General features: G+C 38.0%; 1 protein-coding gene across 3 annotated transcripts in view; it reads left to right on the top strand.

Annotated features, from left to right (window-relative positions):
- LOC121738159 (nephrin) overlaps window positions 1-23,883 on the top strand; it is a 269,086-nt gene that overhangs the window by 38,355 nt on the left and 206,848 nt on the right. For all 3 annotated transcript variants that reach the window (XM_042130052.1, XM_042130050.1, XM_042130051.1), the window contains exons 3-4: window positions 1,210-1,356; window positions 7,218-7,397. In XM_042130052.1, coding sequence (XP_041985986.1) covers window positions 1,210-1,356; window positions 7,218-7,397 — 327 coding nt within the window. The remainder of the gene's footprint in view (window positions 1-1,209; window positions 1,357-7,217; window positions 7,398-23,883) is intronic.

Below are 23,883 nucleotides of genomic sequence, written 5' to 3'. Positions count from 1 at the left end.
TCTGCAGTTGTCTCTATCGCGTTCTGCGGTATAGGCTTGAGGTAAGGGAGACAGCTATATATATTACACGTACTTTTTTTTCATTTCTCTAGCCGCTGTGGTATCCTCTTAATAATATACATGGGCGTACCCAGGTTCTGGGCCAGGGGGGGGGGCAAATTACCCAGGTTCTGGGCCAGGGGGGGGGGGGCAAATTATGCAGATTCTGGGCCAGGGGGGGCAAATCAGATTTTTTTTAAGCTAAGTGCTTATAAAGAATAAAAAATTAATAATTTTTAGTTGTATTGCAAACAAATGACAAAAATTCGTTGTTTTTATAGATGAAAGTACTGGATAATATATTTAGCTTGGACGTCAACATGATCCAGGGGGTGGAAGCTCCCCCCCCCCCCCTGCCGCCCCCCTCGGTACGCCCATGATAATATATCTAAAGTATCATACCATAAGCAGAATTACACAGGTGTAACAAAACTAAGTGATAATACTATAGGGTGCGTATATATATAAAGAGTTCACTGTAAAAGTGGCAGCCCTGAAAGAGTTATATTGCTTTTAATTATCATTGTAATTACTTTGTTTTGTTATCCTGTGAAGAATACATTTAAAACACCTTCAAGTAATGAAAGACAAATGTGATATGTAGGCGTAGGGTTTATCGCGTCAATTGTCGTGTCAAACAGTTGTCATATGTCACGAAATAGCTTCCATATGTCACGATATAGCTGTCATATTATGTCTATCTGACACCCCATTATCACAAATTTTGCTACGTCCCTTATGAAGATCAAACTCGTATCATGTATCTTCTTCGCCTCCGTGGTCTATTGGTTAGAGCGTCGCTCTCGACTCCGGAGGTCGTGGGTTCGAATCCCGCGTTAGAAACATGTTATTTCCAAGTTTGGTTAGGACAATGCAGGCTGATCACCTGATTGTCTGACAAGTAAGATGATCCATGCGTCGGATGGGCATGTAAAAAGTCGGTCCTGCGCCTGATCTCTCGCCAGTCGTGTCGGTCTTCCGTCCCACTGGGTTATGAGAGTAAAAGGAATAGAGAGTGCTCTTGTGTACTGCGCACACACTTGGGCACTATAAAATTACTCCTGCGTACCTGGTCTGGTTTCAATGAAACCGGCCACCGTCACCGAAACCGGTGTGGGGAGTATTATTATTATTATGTATCTTCTTCTAACCACCCTTCTCTTCTTTCAGCCGTATCCTCCACCGCGTTCCAACAACAATACTTCAGGGTTCCACCTCGGAGTCTGAGGGTGCAGGAGGGATCAGAGGCCGTTCTGGAGTGCGCGGTCGCTAACTTGGCAGGCCAGGTGCAGTGGGCGAAGGATGGATTTGCGCTTGGTGAGTATACCAAACTGACATGTCATCCATAAAGTATGTCACACTTAAAGGGGGGAGGTGGTCTATTGTGACATGTTGTGAAAAGGAATGGGGGGGGGGGGGGGTGTTCCTGAGTTTTGTGTCATTTCTATGATTTGAATAGTGAAATTTGAAATATTCTACCTGTTTTAATTTTTAGGTAATGTCCAGGGGGGGAGGGGCTCTAATAATCATGAAATTAGACGTACTTATTGTCACCAATATAACAATATATGTATAAACTAGTATTTTGCTTCATACGACCTTAATACAAATTGTTACGGTAAAATTTTTAACACGGGACGAAAAAAAAGGGGTGTGATTTTTAAACCCAAACCTAAAAGACGGGGTATGATTTTGTACACCGAACATAAAAAGGGGGCTAATATTAACTTAACACCCCTTCTTTTTTCAACGGGGGTTTAGGTAATAAGTAATGACCTTCTTTTGAAAAAAACTTTGGTGTGTATGTATGTCCAACTGTTCTTTCATCTAAACATGACGTATCGTAATTAAACAAAATATGAAGTACTCATGTTAAAAGCCTCTTGATCGCCCTCTGGTAGGCTACATGTCGTTTTCTGAGTTTGAAAATATCTTAATTAGTCCATTGAAATGTTACATTTGCTTTGCATTTATTAGAGGACGCAATTTTATTTTTGGAATATGTTGGGGGGGTCAATAGAAGCTTAACCTCAAGTTTGTGGGGTCGCCACTCTTGTCCCCCGGCCGCCATCTGCAAAAAAGGGGTGCCAATACTATTTTCGTACAAAAAAATTGAAAGAACATAATCTGTTGCAAATTACTTTGCCTACAAATATGTTTATATAACTTTTTACCCTAAATTTAAAATTTAAAAAGTTATTAAGCAAAAAAGGGAAAAATTTTTTGAAAAGGTTTATTATCACTCTTCAACTTTGTTTAGTACATTTTACAAAAAAAATATTTCAGACCAACTTTGTAGATGATCTTTTGAGAAAAAGATGCCCCGATCCCATGAAATTAATTTTCTGCAGATACAAAGGTCCTGAAAAAGAAAAAGATGGAATCGATTTCTCAAAAGATCATTTACAAGGTTGGTCTTAGGTTTTTTGTAAAACGTATTAAACAAAGTTAAAGAGCGATAATAAACTAAAACAAAATATCACTTTTTTGCTTTAAATAACTTTTTAAATTTTTAATTTAGGATAAAAAGTTATATAAACATATTTGTAGGCAAAATCATTTGCAACAAATTCTGTTTCTACAAATTTTTTGCAAGAATTATAGTTTCCGAGATATAACGAAAATAGTGTTGTCACCCCTTTTTTCAAGATGGCGGCCGGGGGACAAGTGTGGCGACCCCACAAACTTGAGGTTAAGCTTCTATCGACACATTCCAAAAATAAAATTGCGTCCTCTAATAAATGCAATATTCGGTCCTAAAATTGTAATATTTCAATGGACTAAATACCCATCTTAATCGGTTGAGCTGTCAAGCAAGAAGAGAAACAAGATAGACACATTTCAATGAAAACTTTCGTCACCCGTCGGGATTCGAACCCAAACTCCCGTTTACTAATCAACTGAGCCACAGAGGTCTTGTCTTCACAGCTGTTAAAATGTTTGTTTAATTTAAAGTAAAACAAAATTTTCTACGAACAATGAAAAAGCGTGTTTAGTCTGGAGTGGCTAGAAGTACTTTAAAGGGTTTTTGCCCGTCTCGCCCTTTGCCTGGTACCTAGACAGGGCGACGACCTTAGTCTTAGGTTTAGGGCGCGTCCAGAAGTTACGTTAGTTTTTGACCCCTTTCACCCCCTCTAGGGTGCGTCCATAAGCTGCGTCAGATTTTTGACCTCTTAGCTATACTGATATATTGTAAAGCTGATAGGTTGAGCGCGCTAATTCACGAACAGCTCAAACGAGATTATAATTGGTTTACTTGCTTTTTCTGGAAAATGTTCGGTTCCCACGGATTTCCTCATTAACGCAAGCAGAGCTGCGTCGAAGGTAGTGGTAAAATATTGTGAGATGAGATGGTGACAAACAGACGGACAGATAGCGAAGTCTTACTAATAGAGTTCCATTTTACTCGCTTTTGGTGCCGAATCTTACATAACTAACTCAAAATGCTCAAAAAATTTCATTGGTAAAAGTTCAATACCTCTAAAAACCTTGCGTAATTTGTGGACACACCCTCAGGTCCTAGATTATGTTTTTAAGTACAAGGTCTGACCTTCACAATGATTTTTCAGAATTAGTAACCAAGGAGCGTCGACAAGTTTTTTATTGAGTGTTTTTAAAGAACGTGCTTTTAATTTTAGACTTTAGATATTAGATTAAAACTAATTAATGGTGTAGGTCAGCCATTCTAAGAGGCACATTCGCAGAGCCATGAGGCGAAGGCCTAGGCCCCGCGAGCGATACATAAATTGTTTTTAGAAATGTCATCAGACGCACGGAGAGAATTCATTCAAAGACAAAACATTATTTTTTGGGGGTCCGCCAAAAAAGTTTGAGAACGGCTGATGTAGACTAGACATCCACAAATCCGTTGCACTAACCGTACATTTTTCGGAACAAAAACTATCTTCTGTCCTCTCAAAGAAACTACATAATCAAATTTCATTTAAATCGGTTCAGCTGTTTCAGAGCGACAGACAGAAACATATTTATAATATCCTTCGATCGTGGATTCTTGGAAATGCTATTGTATTATGGGGCTTGAAGGATTAGTATATATAGGTTCGAAAAAGTTACCTACGTAAAGGACAGACAGATCTTCGCATTTTAAATAATATTAGTAAGGATAATGAAACGAATGCCAAAAATTTAATTCAATTGTGCATTAAAAAGAATTGGAATTCCATTTTGGAATATTCCTGCCAAGGATTCTATTCCTGAGACAATCCAATTTCGAATAATGTATACTCATTTGTAACAAATATCGTAACATTATTACGATTGATCGTATACTGGAGCGATAAAGCATAATGTAAGTAAGTATATCTCTTTTTTTTATGATATAAGGGGCAAACGAACAAATGGGTCACCTGATGGAAAGCAACTTCCGTCGCCCATGGACACTCGCAGCATCAGAAGAGCTGCAGGTGCGTTGCCGGCCTTTTAAAGAGGGAATAGGGTAATAGGGGAGGGTAGGGAAGGGAATAGGTTTTCTGTGAGAACGTGGTATTTCTCCGATCGAGCCGGCCCATTCGTGCCGAAGCATGGCTCTCCCACGTATAAATATCTCCCAGTTACGTAATTTGCATTGAATACACACTGCAAGCTTCTAATAATCGTGTTAGACGGAATTCTCCATGTTGCAAACTAGTTAATACTTGATAAGTTGCATCGTTCTGGACACAGCACTTGCGTTAGGAATTAGGCCATACAGAATTTCTGGATTATGTCCTAGATTCTAGGATTTGAAATGTTTGAGCGCTGAAATGGTTTAAGCTTGTTAAGCGAAGTTAGCAAGTCTAATGCTTGAAATTTAATATCATAAATTACGGAGTTCAAAAAATTTTTGTTCAAAAAACAATCGCACTTGTAGTTTAGGAGATATTGCGAACACAAAAAAACATACATACAATAATAAGACGCTGATACAGACTTACATATACGATAACTGGGCAGTTCTGTATTATATACAGAAGGGTCAAATTGATAACCTTCCTTTTTTGAAGTCGGTTAAAAAAGTAGTTGTAGGCCAGCTGATGATGATGAATGCGTAAGAACTGTCTCGATCATGACAGCTTTCAAATAGAGGCAATAATGAGCATGGTTGATCCGAAAAAAACTAGATCGAATTCGGTCTACCCGTTTGGATGTTACGAAGACGCGGATAGACAGACACAACGTGTAAACCTCTCTATTGTCGTAGGGGGTTAAAATATTAACGTTTAAAGGATCTAAATGTTCAGTCGTTTTGGCTTGAAGCTACAAACACACTCACAAACTTTTGCCCTGCCTTCTAACGATAATGCCTCATACACCAGTTTCGATTACTGTGACCAGTTTCATTCCAACCAGGTCAGCTATAAGTCATACTGCCCAAGTGTGTGCGCAGTACACAGATGTTGAAATACTTGTAGATAGAATTTAAAATAATTATGGCCGTAATAATAAAGTTAGGAACGTTTCGAATAACTTCAGTAAAATCTGACCGTAGTTACGTAGTTAACCGAAAAAGTTAATACGTCGGTTAAAACGTTGGTTAAACCCGGTTTGGGTGGTCAGCGCTTTATCAGTAGGGCTGAAATCCATCCATACTAATATTATAAACGCGAAAGTGGGTCTGTCTGTCTGCCTATCTGACTGTCTGTCATTTCTACTTTGAGTCCCGGGAAAGGACATAGGATACATTTTTATCCCGAAAAAAGTGTACGGTTCCCGCGCGACAAACGAATTTTGCCTTAACGCAGTTGCGGGCGTAAAATAGAATGATGCTTCGACACGAACGGTGCGGCCCTAAAAAGTTTTCATTTTACGCTATACTTATTGAAATAACTGTGACTACCTAGTCAATTGCAGTATAACATCTAGTAAACTTTCAAATACGTCAAGTTTTCTAATATCACAAACTGCTGAACTTATGCTAATGGAATTTGGCACAGGTATTATAGTAGACCAAAGGAAAAGGGCATAGGCCATAGGCTAGAAATAATTGCTCCATCGCCTTTTGGTTAAAAAAGAATCGAAGCACGCATAAAATATGTTGACGGGAAGGAAATAGCCAGTTGATAATATTTTCTGAATCTGCATGTTTCACCCCTTTTTTCCCCAATTTTCGGGTAAATATTTTTTTCTCTTGTGCCAGCCCTAGGTGAGCCGATGTTGCGTTAATAATACCAGTAGAATCTCCGTGTTTCAAGTTTCAACTCTCTTTTGGATTCAACCCTTTTTGGATAAAAAAGAGTCGAAGCTCGCAAAGGGTACATTTTCGGGAAAAATATTTTTTTTTATTTGTGGCAGCCCTGGTCGGATCGGCGTTGCGTGTGACGTAAGTTAGTTGCGCCATTTTAAATAGAATTTCGCGGTAAATGTTGATTTATACACACTCCCCATAAAATATTTCGGCATCGGCGTTTTTGGTTTTCAATTTAATTTCCCCAATAAAAGGTGAACGCTTTATTTAATTTTGGATCGCAATAAAATATATGTTCTGTAGCGGGAGAAATGTTACAGATATTATATTAATTTTAAAAATAAAAAACCCGATAAAAAACTCTAATCAGTGTGAGCATGGAGAAAATGGAGAAAATTTAGACGTGGGAGAGCCATGCTTCGGCACGAATGGGCCGGCTCGACCGGAGAAATACCACGTTCTCACAGAAAAGCGGCGTGAAACAGCGCTTGCGCTGTGTTTCGCCGAGTGAGTGAGTTTACCGGAGGCCCAATCCCCTTCCCTACCCTCCCCTATTCCCTTCCCTTCCCATCCCTACCCTCCCCTATTACCCTATTCCCTCTTAAAAGGCTGGCATCGCACCTGCAGCTCTTCTGATGCTGCGAGTGTCCGTGGGCGACGGAAGTTGCTTTCCATCAGGTGACCCTTTTGCTCGTTTGCCCCCTTATTTCATAAAAGTGAGGAATCACAATGTGAAATACCAAAATCTCTGGAAGCTGCTTATAATTATAACCTCTCATCTAATAGATAATCCAATTTTTTTGTCACCTAGCGGCCTGGTAATGATGATTTATAGTTTGGAACAAACAATTTCTCTCTCACACACACAAACATTGCATGACATTTTATAACCAGTCTCGTAGTACTATGGCTTATTTAAAAAATTTCAACCCCTAATTTTATGTTTTAAAAATTTCACCACCTTCCAATTTTTTAAATCTTCACCCCCTTCCAGGTTTCTCGTCGATCATCCCCGGGTACCCTCGCTACACCATGTTCGGTGACCGTCGCCATGGTGTGTACAACCTTCGGATAGCCAACGTCACCCTGGAGGATGATGCTGAGTATCAGTGCCAAGTTGGACCGGCCCAGATGCACAAGGTCATCAGAGCGAACGCGAGCCTGACTGTTATATGTGAGTATTTTTTTTTATTTACCCCCTTAAGGATTCAACTTCAAAAAAAAGTTAATGCAAGTCTTTTTTGTATGATTTAAATTGTTTTACGAGTTTAATATCAAAAAAATGTTTTCTTAGTTGCGTCATACGTATTTTTATAAATGAAGTGAGATTTAATTCACCCCCAAAGAGAGTCAATTCACAGATTGTGGTTTGAAGGAGATTTTAAAATATTAGCGAATTGTGTACTGATATTGCATTGCGTACAGTTTTTATTCACTTTTTACTAATGGGGTCAATTATACACCCCCTAGGATTTTTAAATATTCGTGTTTTTTCTACGTTTCAATGTGTTTTTAAATATTTTTTAACATCATTTTATTCCTAATTATAGAAGATTATGTCAATGTTATTTCAAAACCACTTTAAAAAATACAATACATAAGTGTTGTTCAACATTATTATCGATAAAAATGAGCTGATTAAACGAATATCGAATATTATTATTGTATAACATTATGTAGAACAAATTGAAAAGGGAATTATGATGATTTCCTCTTGTAGGTACTTTTATTTACTCTTCATATAATGAGGAAATGTATTTTAATACTTGCTTGTAAAGTGGTGATTATGTGGTTGTAGTGGGTTCGATTTTTAATAAGTATTTTAATGATGTTATTAATAGGAAGTGGTTTTTGCTGGCATGGAAAGGTCGGAAGAAGTTACTAAAAAAATAAAATTTGACAGTATAAAAAGTAGAAACGGGAATTCACATTTACAGTTATCTTGCTAATGAAATAATCTACACTTTTCTGTCAAGCCACTTTTCTCCCTATTTTTTCTTTCTCTTTTCTCACGTTTTACATTATTTACATTCAGGCCCGATTCGACCAAACTTGAAGTTACACGAGTGTGACTATACTGAGAATAATTTTACTCCTTCAATTTACTCTAGGATATCTTTGTTTGCGTTTTACCAAGTTACTCGAAGAGTATGAAATAAAATGACAATTATAGTTCACAATGACACCGACCGTGACAGTTGAACCCTGTTGTGCAACTATTCTCAGTTTAATATTTACTCTCCACCAAAATAGCCCGTGTAAATATTTACTCCCGTGTAATAACCTTATTCTTGGATTACAAGTTGAAAAAGCGCAAAACCAGCTTACTCTTAGATTAGGATACAGTTATACTCGAGTAAAATTTTACTCTCGTTTGGTCGAATCCGCCCTAAGTACATTATAAAATATAGGTATGCATAGTGTAGATCATATTTTAATAAGTTAGAGTTTATAATAATATGCCAGATAATTTACTATTTTAATTCCATTCAACGGCAAAAGTTTATCACCCAATTCTACGGAAATCGTCACTCTTGATCTAATTTTCGTTCAGTGGCAATTTGCATTGGCAAGAGTGGCAAGAGTGGCTATTCCGGGGCAATTCCGTGGCAAGTGGCAAAGAAAACGAGTCCAAGTGTCTGGCAAGCCTCCCGGCGCTTCAGTCCACTCGCCCGGCTAAAATGTGAGCGGCTAATTAACTGGAACTATCGATATTTTCGATTGTTTTATCGATGTTATGTATTTGGTTTTTTTGTCGATATTTTTTGGTTGTTGTATGAATTTACATTTTCGGTTACTTTCATATGTTTCTCATTGATATATATTTTATTTCGGTTTTCGTAGATGTTTTATTTAGTTTAATTTATCGATAAATTTTCGGTTAGGTAATCAATATTTTTTTGGTTATTGTATCGATGTATTTTCGTTGTTTTTTATGGTGCGTTACATCACTATTTTTTTTATTCAAATAAGCTTTTTTTATATATTTTACTGGTACAAAGATCCTTACTAATATTATAAAAGCGGAAGTGTATCTGACTGTCTATTACCTCTTCACGCACAAACCGCTGAACTAATTTTGCAGTGTAGAATCTACACTGCAAAATGATATGGAGATACTTTGAGTCACGGGTAAGAACATAGTATACCTTCAGACCCGGAAAAATGTACGGTTTCTACTTTGTATCTTATCTTATATCTTTAAACGAGCAATTCTTGTATATATATAATTGGAATCTCGGAATCGGCTCCAACGATTTTCATGAAATTTAGTATATAGGGGGTTTCGGGGGCGATAAATCGATCTAGCCAGGAATCATTTTTAGAAAATGTCATTTAATTCGTGTTTTATCGAATACCGAGCAAAGCTCGGTCAAATAGCTAGTTATATTAAACCAAACACAATCCAATAAGGGAAAGGCAATATTTCGACGTCCCCAGAAAACTATCCTCGTATGAATTATTCTGGAAATAAATCGTCAAGATAAAAATGTTTCGATCAAAATGTATATTTCGGCTGTCAAACTATTCAATATAAGGGTTCGGCATAAAAAATACTCGACCAAGTGCGAGAGGGAGTCGCGCTGAGGGTTCCGTATGGATTTAAGAGCCCATATGACCCTAACTTGACTACATACTTTAACCTAGATCTCAAAATCTGTAAGGTCTAGAAAACTGATTTTTTGACACAAGTAACTTCAGTTCATAAAGATTAAATGCTCAAGACGAAAACACGATTACTCAAAAAATGCTCGATAGTTTCTTTTTTACAAAAAACCTTGTTTTAGACACATTTTTGCTTGGATCTTCGAGGTTGCTGTCCTTTCTTTAATATTTTTTAATATCTAAAAAGGTATTGATAAAACCTAAATTTGCTCAAAACACTTTTTTCATAATCATTATAGTTCGTCTTTTATTCAAGTAAAACTAACTAGGCGATGATTCCGCGCCGTCCTTTTTCACCTGGCATATGAAAGACGGGCGTGAGTGTGAAGAGAGAAGGTCAGGTGAGCTCTTAATACGCGTTTATACAGAAAGGGTTAGTAATTTTAAAATTACAAAATATTTTATTATATTATGATGTTACTAAAACGGATTTTGAATTTTTTATATCTTTGCTTAGATGTTGCTTTGCAAGATATTTTAAGATTCTTAGTTTACAGGTTAAGATTCCATAGTTTTTTGGAAATTTGTGGCATAAACGCCTGTATCTTTTTATTGTGTTGTCTTAGAAGTTTTATTGTTTACAGCAAAGTGATTCAATACCTACCTCCATACATAAAAAAAAGTTTCTTGATACACATACGAACAGACGAATAATACATTGATACTACTGGGCCACCGTTTTTTTTTTTTTAATGAAATAAGGGGGCAAACGAGCAAACAGGTCACCTGATGGAAAGCAACTTCCGTCGCCCATGGACGCTCGCAGCATCAGAAGAGCTGCAAGTGCGTTGCCGGCCTTTTAAAAGGGAATAGGGTAATAGGGGAGGGTAGGGAAGGGAAGGGAATAGTTGAGGGTAGGGAAGGGAATAGGGTAGGGGTTAGGGGATTGGGCCTCCGGTAAACTCACTCACTCGGCGAAACACAGCGCAAGCGCTGTTTCACGCCGGTTTTCTGTGAGAACGTGGTATTTATCCGGTCGAGCCGGCCCATTCGTGCCGAAGCATGGCTCTCCCACGTATAGTATTACTTATGTATTTGTTTCTAGGCTCTAAAATAGGACAACAAAGTAATAGGATTACTTAAAGGGTTCCGTTTTTTTCAATCACGGTACGGAACCCTAAAAATACCCCAAATAAGCAAACTGGCTAAGCGACGAAACTTGTAACTGAAAGGGAGGCGTAAAAAGGTTATATGAAAAGCTTAACCCGAATCCGGGGGTCAGATTATTGGAGTAGTGATGCGCCTTATCGATATTGGGATATCGATATCTAGCCATCGATTTTATCGATAAATCGGGTTTTTGATGTCGGGTTAACGTCAGATCTCTTCATCGATAAATCGGGTTTTTGATGTCGGTTTTTCGATTATTGTACTGTCATTCAGCACATTAATTTCGCAATGTCAAAAGTGATGTTAGTTGTGTAATGTAGCATGGAATGCAGACATGTAGAGTTACGTTAGTAATGATGTGGGAATTAGTTATGTAAAACAATACATTACGCTAACATTATAATATTGTAGGCTGATCTAATTTGATGTGTCAGACTACGAATAATAAAAACTAAGGAATCGTAACTCCCATACTATTACTGTTTTAAATTTGGTTCCTTTTGATCTGTCATGTAACGTCAGCCTAGTACCGCTCAAGGTCACCTAAATATTGCAAATGTATTGAAATGTGTACCTACGGTACACTTTTTTGACAAGTATTGTGGAGCATGTTTTTTGACGGAGTTACTTTTCCTTAGTTTTTATTATTCGTAGGTGTCAGATTAAAAATCCTGATATTTTTAAACATTAAACTGACTTATGGCCGCTTTCGTAAGTTTTTTTAATAATGTATTAGATATTTACTAGTACTTACGATTGGTTAACGTCAAATATTTAACCCATCAATCCCCAAGCGGCAACCGGCTGCCGCATAACAATTAAAAATCTATTTGTGTCTGCGATACCCACCATGGAAGTGTCAATCAATGAACAACGCAAAGGTAAAAACATACAAAACTTAAAAACTGAAATCGAAAAATAATGAAACGCCACACTACTTACACAATCATAATAATATGAATTGTGGTTATTGTCTGCGAATAAAAAAAATGCTAAAGATTACGGCCGTACACATTTATTGTCGAATTTTACAATTTATGAAAAAACTGTGCTGCTTGGTTCGAAATTCGAATATTGAGGTCGAATAATCTTCATCTGAAGCGTGTTCCATCGGTGTTGCACGCGTTCATTTGTTTCCTTCTAGAATTTTCTTATAATCGAATTGGTCGCGGATGACGTCATGACATCTAGTAGGCCACGCTTGTCAGATTTTCATATGTGTGAGTGAGATGGCTAAATTTTTCATGAAATTAGAGCGGGACAGTTGAAATGTATGAACAAATTGACATGTACATAATATACAATTTTTCTGACGATATCGACCTATCGATAAATTTTGTTTATAATATCGACTTTATCGATATAATATCTTCGTGTACGTCACAACACTACACAATAATAGGATGGCGGGTACTTTACGAGGCCCTATTCAAATTCGGTTCCGCAGCCAATAAGTGATACTGCCACAACTCACAAGTATGAATTACAGTTGACCTTGGGGCACTTTTTTGGGGCCAACCGAGGAAATTGGAAGGGAAGAGATTTGTTTTTGTAATAAAATAGGAGTTATAAGTGCGAATAAGGAGTCATTTTAGGGTCATTGAGGGATAATAGAAATGATATAAAATTAAATATAAATTAACAAGATGATGCACGCAACTTACGTCAAAACTCGTTTATCTCGCGGGAACCGTACATTTTCCGGGATAAAAAGTATCCTATGTCCTTTCCCGGGACTCAAAGTATCTCCATAACAAATTTCAGCAAAATCGGTTCAGCGGTTTGGGCGTGAAGAGGTAACAGAGAGACAGACAGGCAGACTTATTTTCGAATCTATATATATAAAAATGGATTTTCAATTGTGTTAGTAACGCTAAAACTCGAAAACGGCTGATCGGATTGGGCTGATTTTAGTCTTAAAATATTCGTAGAAGTCCAGGGAAGGTTTTAAAGTGACACGAAGTTCGCCGAGACAGCTAGTTTATAATATTAATATGGAATTAGTATGGAAGTATGGATTTTACATTTTGTAAGTCTCTCTAAAAACTCGAGTGTTGTTGTTGATATTCGTGGAGGTAAGGTTTATAAGGAGTTCACCGGATCATCTAGTAATAAAAAAAATATATCCTAAAATATATAAAATTCTCGTGTCACAATGTTAGGCCGTGTACTCCTCCGAAACGGCTTTACTGATTTTAACCAAATTTTATATGCATATTCAGTGGGTCTGAGATTCGGCTACTGGGTACTTTTTATATTGATAAGTGCATTTGTTGAATAAATAATAGTAAATTATTACAACTCGAGACTGACGGCGAACATTGTTTGTGCGACGGGATAGTGATGGACGTTGCCATGGTGACATACTTATTTAGTCACTTCAATAAAATAATACGGGCGAAATACTTTAAAACAACGATTGCCGGGACAGCTAGTTCTTGTATAAATTTCAGGCAGGACCGGTAAACTCAAAAAATGTAGGTTTTACATTCATTGACTATGATACCTCAGTAGCGTTTTACAGAACAACACACTTGGGACAAGTTTTGGGGCCAACGGGAGATAATAGGCAGTGGGCAGTTCTAGGTTTGTTTCGTTTTTAACCGACTTAAAAAAAGTATAATGTTCTGTGTATTTCTCATGATAAGTTCTACTTTATTATACGCTTTACAAAGGAACAACAATCAGGTGCTGTACGCTCGTTTGCAGCAGGGATCACAAACAATTTATATTTATAAGCACAACCCCTTGCGCCAGGGGCGCTCAACCATACACGAATGAATTTTTATGACACCTCTCTTTGTCCCTTTCTAGCGTTGTTTGTCTCTTTCGCACCCAATCTCGCTCTGCTAAAAGTTGCAAAGGGCGTTCCTTTTTTAAATATTCACTCGCGAAAAGATGAAGGGTTGTATGAACATTAAATAATTAAACTGTTAGTTTGTAAGGGTAGCACATTAGACGCCAACGAGAAGTAAAATTGAATTTTTATTTCTTAAAAATAAGAAACGAAAATTTAACTTATAAATAATTAGCCAAGTCATACTCACGCACGAAGGGTTCCGTACCGTTATAGAGCAAAAATAGGCCAAAAATTGTGTTTTTTGTATGGGAGCCCCCCTTAGTATTTATTTTATTATTAATTTTAAAGTACACATAATTATAACTAAGGGCTTTGTGAAAATTTCAAGTGCCTACCTGTTGCCATTATTGATTAAAGAGCAAAAAAGGCTAGAAAAATCACGTTTGTTGTATGGGAGCCCCCCTTTAATAATAATTTTGTTTTATTTTTAGTATTTGTTGTTATAGCGGCAACAGATATACACAATCTGTGAAAATTTCAGGAGTATAGCTATAGCGGTTTTTGAGATACAGCCTGGTGACAGACAGACGGACAAACGGACCGACAACGAAGTCTTAGTAATAGGGTCCCGTTTTTACTCTGGGTACGGAACCCTAAAAAAGTGTGATTTGGTAGAATTTCTAATTTCATGCAAGACCGCTTTGAAAAATACGGTCTTCTAGATGTCCACAACATTCGTTTGTCGGGGAACCGTACAGTATTCTCGGATGTAAAGTGTCTCATGTCTTTTCTCGAGACTCACTCACTCACTCTACCAAATTTTATCGAAATCGGGTCAGTGGTTTGGACGTAGTAACAGACGGACAGATAGAATTAGCACTTTCGCATTTATAATAGCTCCCACACCGGTAACGGTGGCCGGTTTCATTGAAACCAGGCCAGCTACGCAGGAGTAATTTTTGTAGTGCCCAAGTGTGTGCGCAGTACACAAGAGCACTCTCTATTCCTTTACTCTTATAACCCAGTGGGTCCGTCGACCGACACGACCGGCGAGAGATCAGGCGCAGGACCAACTTTTTACATGCCCATCCGACGCATGGATCATCTTACTTGTCAGACAATCAGGTGATCAGCCTGCATTGTCCTAACCAAACTTGGAAAAAACATGTTTCCAACGCGCTAGACCACGGACACAATACCATTAGACCACGGAGGCGTCAAATTTCGCATTTATAATATTAGTATAAATATTTTGCCAGCCATTATAACAAATCTATTGACAATATTAAAATATGATCACTAGTTTAGGCGCTAAACTGGTCCACCCCTTTTGGTAGCGTAGTCGGTTAAAAACACAATACCTTTTATCACAAAGTCCCTAAAGACATCAATTTTACAACAACTTTTGTGTTACTCCCACAAAATACTAACAATACACTACGTTTGCAAAGTCGGTAAACAAAGTAACAAAGTATGGTATTGTACAAATTTAAGGAGGTTAATTTTAAACTTACATAAAAGGCGGATTTGTAAAACTTGGAATAAAGGTCGTAGTTAAATATTTAGTTTGTTAGGAAAAATGTTTTGGATATATGGAGCACTATACTGTACTCGGCGAAACATGGCGGTAGCGGTCATTGACTCCCTGTCAAAATCTTGTAATTTTCTATATAAACCGCGATTGACAATGTAGTGCCAGATGTTGTCAATCGCGGCTTTGTATACAGGGTGTAACAAAAATAAGTGATAATACTTTAGGCTGTGTACGTGTTCCTTGTAGAGAGATCACTGTGAAAGTAGCAGCGCTGAAAGACCAAAATTTTTTTTCATATTTGTATGGGGAAACTCTTGACGCTCGGGCCCTTGCCCATACAAAAGTGAAAAAAAAATTTCGTCTTTTAGAGCTGCTACTTTCACAGTGAACTCTCTACAAGGAACACGTACACACTCTAAAGTATTATCACTTATTTTTGTTACACACTGTAGAAAATGACAAGTTTTTGACCCCTGTCAAAAACTTGTCAATAACCGCTACCGCCATGTTTCGCTGAGTACAGTATAGTAAAAATACATAGCGGAAACTAGTTTTTCTGTCATGCTGGAAACGTCTCCTTGTCCATACTAGTATTATAAATGCGAAAGTGTGTCTGTCTGTCTGTTACCTCTTCACGCCCAAACCGCTGAACCGATTTTGACGAAATTTGGTATGGGAATATGTACTTTGATTCTCGAGAAATTACATAGAAGATATAAGAATAGTGTTGTAATATTTCATATTATTATATTGTAGTTTATAAGCTAAACATTTGCATGCCCAGTTGGGCAAATGTGATGATACCATTGTGAAATCTACTAACATCTTTAAGTACTAACTCACATTTTGCAAATAAAGAAATTGAAATTGAAATTGAAATAGATAAGTAAGTACGTTTCATCCCGAAAAAATGCGATAATTGCACGCGATAAACGAATTTAGCGCAACGAAATTGTCTTTATATATATATATAATTGTAATCTCGGAATCGGCTCCAACGATTTTCATGAAATTTTGTATATTGGGTGTTTCGGGGGCGATAAATCGATCTACCTAGGAATCATTTCTAGAAAATGTCATTTTCATCGGATACCGAGCAAAGCTCGGTCAAACAGCTAGTAATCTTTAAAGCACTTACCATCAAGTGCCTCGTAGCTCGTTTGGAACTTTGAAATTTAAATTGAAATACTTGTAAGCTAAAGTCCTGTCCAGACTCCAGACCCAAAAACTTTGCGAAGTTTAAGTTTGATTAAATTTTGACAAAATATCACTACACAATATATCTAAATGAAAATGGACGGTCGATAGAAAGCAACTTCCGTCGCCCATGGACACTCGCAGCATCAGAAGAGCTGCAGGTGCGTTGCCGGCCTTTTAAGAGGGAATAGGGTAATAGGGGAGGGTAGGGATGGGAAGGGAAGGGAATAGGGGAGGATAGGGAAGGGAATCGGGCCTCCGGTAAACTCACTCACTCGGCGAAACACAGCGCAAGCGCTGTTTCACGCCGGTTTTCTGTGAGAACGTGGTATTTCTCCGGTCAAGCCGGCCCATTCGTGCCGAAGCATGGCTCTCGCACTTATGATTCCTCTTGTAAAGATGGTCATTGACCGTTCGACAGTTCGAATGCCCAAAAAGGACACTTTTTGGGACAACATACGACAATTAAATTAGTGCTCAAATACTGTTTAAAATAAGAGACTCTTGAATTTTGGTGACACTTCACATGTCTTATTATGGTGTGTCAAAATGTGTAAATTGTCAAATCGACACTACCAAGTGTAGACCTACCTACAATTACTATATTAGGTTCAAAGTGTGAAATAAGTTTATTGAACTCAATTAAAATATTGATACGTATGTTGGGTTATAGCTCCTAAACGAATGAACATATTTTGATGAGACACATATATTAGATTATGTTGATTATTTTGTCTGTCACGTGATTATCAAAATTAAACTTTTGTAACTGGTTTTGGTAACAAAAGTTATTTTTTTTAAAACACCGATATCATTAAAACCAGGGCAGCACCGCAGGATTACCAATAGTGTCCAAGTGTGTGCGCAATTTGCAAAGGCACACTTGACCAAAATCGTGTCCCCGCTCTCTCCTCGCCCCACCAAAGATACCTAAAACTGGTGCGCAAGTTTCTTCCACTTTTACCCAGCGATCTACAAACTTTGCGCGACCTACACATTATATTAATTACAAAATCTTGAGTGTAACTTAAGTTTAAGTAACCCTTGTCATTTGTGGCCATCGATTGAGTAAGGGCTACCCTATTACAATATAATATTAGTTTTCGAACCCAACTAAGTTGAAAATGATTGAAATTGTTAAAGGTTTCTTGGGTCTTTGATGTATCTTAAGTTAGTAGGCAGTTGATCAATAATGTTATTATAACTAGCTTTTTTTTTTTTTATGAAATAAGGGGGCAAACGAGCAAACCGGTTACCTGATGGAAAGCAACTTCCGTCACCCATGGACACTCGCAGCATCAGAAGAGCTGCAGGTGCGTTGCCGGCCTTTTAAGAGGGAATAGGGTAATAAGGGAGGGTAGGGATGGGAACGGAATTGGGGAGGGTAGGGAAGGGAATAGGGTAGGGGATCGGGCCTCCGGTAAACTCACTCACTCGGCGAAACACAGCGCTAGCGCTGTTTCACGCCGGTTTTCTGTGAGAACGTGGTATTTCTCCGGTCGAGCCGACCCATTCGTGCCGAAGCATGGCTCTCCCACGTATAAAATAGTAGCTGATCCGACAAGCTTTGTTTTGCCATATACAGGGTGTAATAAAATAAGTGATAATACCTTAGGGGTGTGTATGTGTTGTAGATTTAATTGTGAAAGTAGTAGCGCTGAAAGTGCATTTATTTGTGATTTGTATAGGCGCCTCAGCATCATAAGTTTGCCCATTCAAAAGTTAGTAAAATAACTTTTCACCGCTGCTACTTTCACAGTGAACATAAAGGGGAGTCATACACCTAAAGCAAGGGCTCCCAAACTTATTTTGTCTACTGCCCACTTTTAGAACGAATTATGTTTTAGCGCCCCCATTGTTTTAATTTAAAATGCATCCAGATGAAATAAATAATAATAATAATAATATCTATGGACGCTTCACACCACGTCAGTCTGGCCCCGTGCTAAGTACCCGGAGGACTTGTGTTACGGGTATACAACGGAAATATATTTAATACTTTTATACTATACAATACAATTATATTTAAGATTTTTATTATATTATGATTTATGATACACATATTAATTAATACACATCCATGACCTAGGAACTTTGAAAACTTTTTGTTCTGTCGGCGGGATTCGAGCCCGCGACTCCCGGCTTGAGCTACAAAGAGCCCACCAACTGAGCCACAGAGGTCTTCACCCCCCAAGCCTCTACACAACACCCCTATTTTTTTTCTGGGTCCTGGGTCAATTAAAGTCAGTGTAGATATTAGAAGATGATGATGATGAATTGAACTAGTATACCTAGGATCTAGAATATTAACCTGTCTAGGCACTAATGCATTGTATGCTATTTCTGCTGCGTCTAAGCCCTAGGGGCTGAAACAAAATGGTTGCTTTCAGATGTTAATAAAATATAGTGTGTGAGATATAGTCTGTCGAGATAGCGTAGACGGTGAATTAAGTTTTTGCGTAATCACAACTGACGTGAGTGGAATCAACTAAGGGATGATGAAAAGGTCAAAGATTAGCGAATTTTGTTAATAAAATAAAGAAATCACGGTAAAAAATAAGTGCTCCCAAAATTTCAGCCTGATGGCATTTGTAGTTTTTTTGTTATGCGCCTTCAAAGTTGGATATTCGAGTCGAATTTTTTTTCAATTAAATTTCTTAATATTTGTATACAAATCGATAACTTATGCAATTAAAAGCAACTTTTGTTATGAAACCGCTTCCATAAACGCAATATTTAATATACCTGTCGAACAAAGTTGTCTCCCGATGCGTACAAACTACGAAAAACTGACGTCATACTTTCGTAGCACTTTGTATGGAGCGTTTCGGGCAGGTCTTTTTTATGAGATATTTGAATTGTCATATCTTGGTGAATTTTTAAGCTATCCGAGTCATTCTTTCAACGATGTTTCTATTTTTTAAGTGTCTTTCAATTACCGATAAGAAAAAAAAAATAGTCATCATGCCTAATCGTACCCAAAGGGTAAAAACGGAACCCTAATACTAAAACTTCCATGTCTGTCCGACTGTCTGTCTGTCTGTCTCCAGGCTGTAACTCAAGAACCGCTATAGCCTGATTTCTGAAATTTTCACAGATTCTATATTCTTCATCTGTTGCCACAAAATAACAAATACTAAAAACAAAATGAAGTTAATGTTCCCATATAAGAAACGTTATTTTTAGGGTTCCTTACCCAAAGGGTAAAAACGGAACCCTAATACTAAGACTTCGATGTCTGTCCGTCTGTCTGTCTGTCTCCAGGCTGTATCTCAAGAACCGCTATAGCTTATAGATTTCTGAAATTTTCACAGATTGTGTATATCTGTTGCCAATATAACAACAAATACAAAAACAAAATAAATTAAATGTTTAAGGTGGGCTCCCATACAATTTAAAACGTATTTTTTGCTCGATATCAGTACTGGCAATAGGTAGGTACTTGACATGTGCACAAAATACTCAATCATATTTATACTTTAATAATTAATAATAAAATTGAAATTAAATAAATATTAACGGGGGCTCCCATAAAAAAAACACAATTTTTGGCCTTTTTTCATCTATAACGGTACGGAACTCTTCGTGCGCGAGTCGGACTCGCACTTGGCCGATTATTTAATACGAGCTTTTGCCCGCGGCTTCGCTCGCGTTAAGAAGTATTATTATATACAAACTTTCATCCCCTATTTTAACCCCATGGAGGTGGAATTGATCAAAATCATTTCTTAGCGGATGCCTACGTCATAACATCTACCTGCATGCCAAATTTCAGCCAGATCGGTCCAGTGGTTTGGGCTGTGCGTTGATAGATCACCATGTCAGTCAGTCACCCTTGAGTTTTATATATATAGATTATTATGACTTCTAGGTGCATAATGAAAGTTGCCAGTGATGATGATGATGTCAATTGAGTTCATAAGGTATATAGGTACAGTTAACTTACGGGCCTGAGAACTCCACACAATGATGTGAACAACCCATTATAAAGTATTGATTCAGCCGATACGAGAAATTAGAAAATGAGAGATGTAAAAAAGTTATCTTAGAGAAAATAGAAGATATTTATAAAAGCTGGACCGATTTTGTTGGAATTTGGTATGACACTAAGGCCGGTATAAATAGTCAGTACTTAAGATGCGACCCGGTCTCAAGACACGGTTCAGGCTCTGTGATTGGTTGGCTGTCAAAGTTTGGACCAATCACAGAACCGAACCGCGTCTTGAGACCGAGATGCATCTTGAGTACTGACTATTTATACCGGCCTAAGTGTCTAAACACACTAGGCCGAAGTTACGCGGCGTAAAATCCGCTGATTATGTCCGCAATATCAAACGCATACAAAATACGGACGGAACGCGACGGAATAGTGTGTCATCGGTAATTTAAAATACATTGGGGCGTAATCATGAGGAATTTACGCCGCGTAACTTCGGCCTAGTGTGCTTAGACACTTTGGGTGAAACCAAACTAGCGTAATTTGTGAGTTGTGAGTCTATAAAGTTAATATACCTAGCGGAATAGAGCAACAATCTCGAGCTGTCAAACGAAACCGAAATTGGTTTACATCAGTGTGTAAAAATATGTGTACGTATACACACAAGCATGATTGAACATGAATTCTATGAGATTAAATTGTCAACGTGCGGCACGTGCCGACTGGACGTCAAAAAAAGAGTGCTGCTGTCATGTATCACACGTCTCTTTTTACCACGCAGTGTTACTGATAGTGACATCTCTCTTGTTGAGGCCTATGTTTCTCTATTCCGCTAGGTATATTAACTTTATGCGTGAGTCTCAGAGTTTCGGCTGGCGGAAATTCTGCTGCATTCAGTTTCATACAAAAGTCCTGTTTGATTCACACGAGCGTAATTTTGTGAGTCATCATTTGTATGAAAAGATATTTACGCGGCAGAAATTCTGCGACTCACGACTCACAAAATTACGCTCGTTGGGCTTCACCCATAGTGTCTAAACACACTATGCCGAAGTTCCGCGGCGGAAGTTCGGCTTGATTCCGCGTGCAATGTATTTTAAATTACCGGTGACACACCATGCCGAAATGCCGTCGAGTTATTATATTCCGGCATAGTGTGTTTAGCTTTAGACACGTCTTAGTGTCAGGATAGAACATACAACCTGACGCAACGAAATCGCGAGCAACATGAAACATGTAGTATTTATCTGTAGTTCTATTTTATAACGTCTTAACATTTCCCAAAAATCAGCCAACTCTGAACTGGCGCAAGATGGGTGTCGTACCATTTTATTTTTTTGATATTTTGTAAAAACTGTCTTGCTATCGCCGTACTTTAAAGTCTGGTGATACACAGACAGACAAACGCACGGAACCCTAAAAAGGAGAACCCCATGAATTTTGGACCGCGTTCAAAGGAACTATCCACAGATTAACAATTGTAGGCCATCAATTACACCAACTATTCGCAGAGATATTCTTTAATGTGTATTGCGGTTTTTAAATTCTGTTCTCCCCGTGTTTTGTTCCGCGATTTATGCGTTTTGTGATTCATTTTTCCGGACTTTTTTGCTCTCAGATTGCGGAGTAGTGGTTAAATGTTTAAAGTTGTTTTAATTTGTGGTATCTTCTTCCAAGTAGATGATAGAGATTTCAGTGAATGAACTGTTTGAGATTTTCAAACGAGTCAACGGATTTTGATGCGGGTTTTTACAATAGTTTGAGTGATTCTAGAGGAACGTTTAAGGCAGCCTACTCATCTATTATTATCAATATTTATTTCGGGGATGGCTAATCTTATATGTATATAAAATTCTCGTGTCACAATGTTAGGCCGTGTATTCCTCCGAAACGGTTTTACTGATTTTAACTTATAAGTATGCATATTCAGTGGGTCTGAGAATCGGCTACTGGCTACTTTTTATATTGATAAGTGCATTTGTTGAATAAATAATATTAAATTATTACAACTCGAGACTGACGGCGACCATTGCTTGTGCGACGGGATAGCGATGGCCGTTGCCATGGTGACATACTTATTTAGTCACTTCAATAAAATAATACGGGCGAAATACTTTATATGGCAAAGAAACGTTTGCCGGGACAGCTAGTACAAGTATACAGCGTGTAGTAAAAATATGTGATAATACTTTAGGGTGTGTACATGTTCCTTGTAGAGAGTTCACTGTGAAAGTTTTTTTTCACTTTTGTATGGGCAATGGCCCGAGCATCACGAGTTTCCTCATACAAAAGTGAAAAAAAAATTTGGTCTTTCAGCGCTGCTACTTTCACAGTGAACTCTCTACAAGGAACACGTACACACCCTAAAGTATTATCACTTATTTTTGTTACACCCTGTATAAGGACTTACCAATCTCTGCTTAATTTGTTAAGTTTAAACAGTAAAGTATAAAATAAAGTTTTTTGATTTTCTGAATAGTTCCTGAGATTAGCGCGTTCGAACAAACTCTTCAGCTTTAATACACTAAATGACGCCCGCAACTCCGTTGCGCCAAAATTCGTGTATGGCGCAGGAACCGTACATTTTTCCGGGATAAAAAGTATCCTATGTCCTTTCCCGGGATTCAAACTATCTCCATACCAAACATCAAAATTTGTTCAGAGGTTTGGGCGTAAAGAGGTGACAGACAGATAGACATACAATCACACTTTTGCATTTATAACTTTATCGCGCGGGAACCGTACATTTTCCTGGAATAAAAAGTCCTATGTCCTTTCTTAGGACTCAAAGTATCTCCGTACTAAATATCAGCAAAATCGGTTCAGCGATTTAAGCATAAAGAGTTGACAGACACACTTTCGCACTTATAGTTAGTATAGATATATTACGACTGTAAAGTTAGGTAGCCCACCCCCTACTCTCCCTAGCTAGCGGGTGGAAAGGGGGGCGCTCGCTACATTAACTTTATCAGTTAGTATAAGATTTCGTTTGTGCACCCATCTTGGTTTTCTCGGTTTTTAATCGCGACTTTTATTACTTTATTTGTGGTTAGTGGCCGTAATGGTTTATAGTTTAGCTACAATCATATAACAAGCAAAACAAAATTATAATAATACGTGGCACTCACGCCCGCCGCCAGACGTGCGCGCTTGCTGCTGCAGCGTTTGGGAAAAAACGCAAGCTGAATCCGCGCGCGCAGAAAACGCGCCGAAAACGCTTACGTTTGGTTTATTTTCGTTATGGAATTTCTTGTTTCATATTGATGATTCAGAGATTGAGAAACGCTTAATACTTTAGGGTGTGTAAAGTCATGACGCTATGGCGTTTGCCCATACAAATAATAATAATAATAATATCTATGGACGCTTCACAAAACACACCACGTCAGTCTGGCCCCGTGGTAAGTACCTGAAGG

Source organism: Aricia agestis, chromosome 22 (genome assembly GCF_905147365.1).
Source record: "Aricia agestis chromosome 22, ilAriAges1.1, whole genome shotgun sequence".
NCBI classification, from domain to species: Eukaryota; Metazoa; Arthropoda; class Insecta; order Lepidoptera; family Lycaenidae; genus Aricia; species Aricia agestis.
The sequence above is the reverse complement of the archived record's forward strand: the minus strand, read 5'-3'. Positions and strand labels throughout refer to the sequence as shown.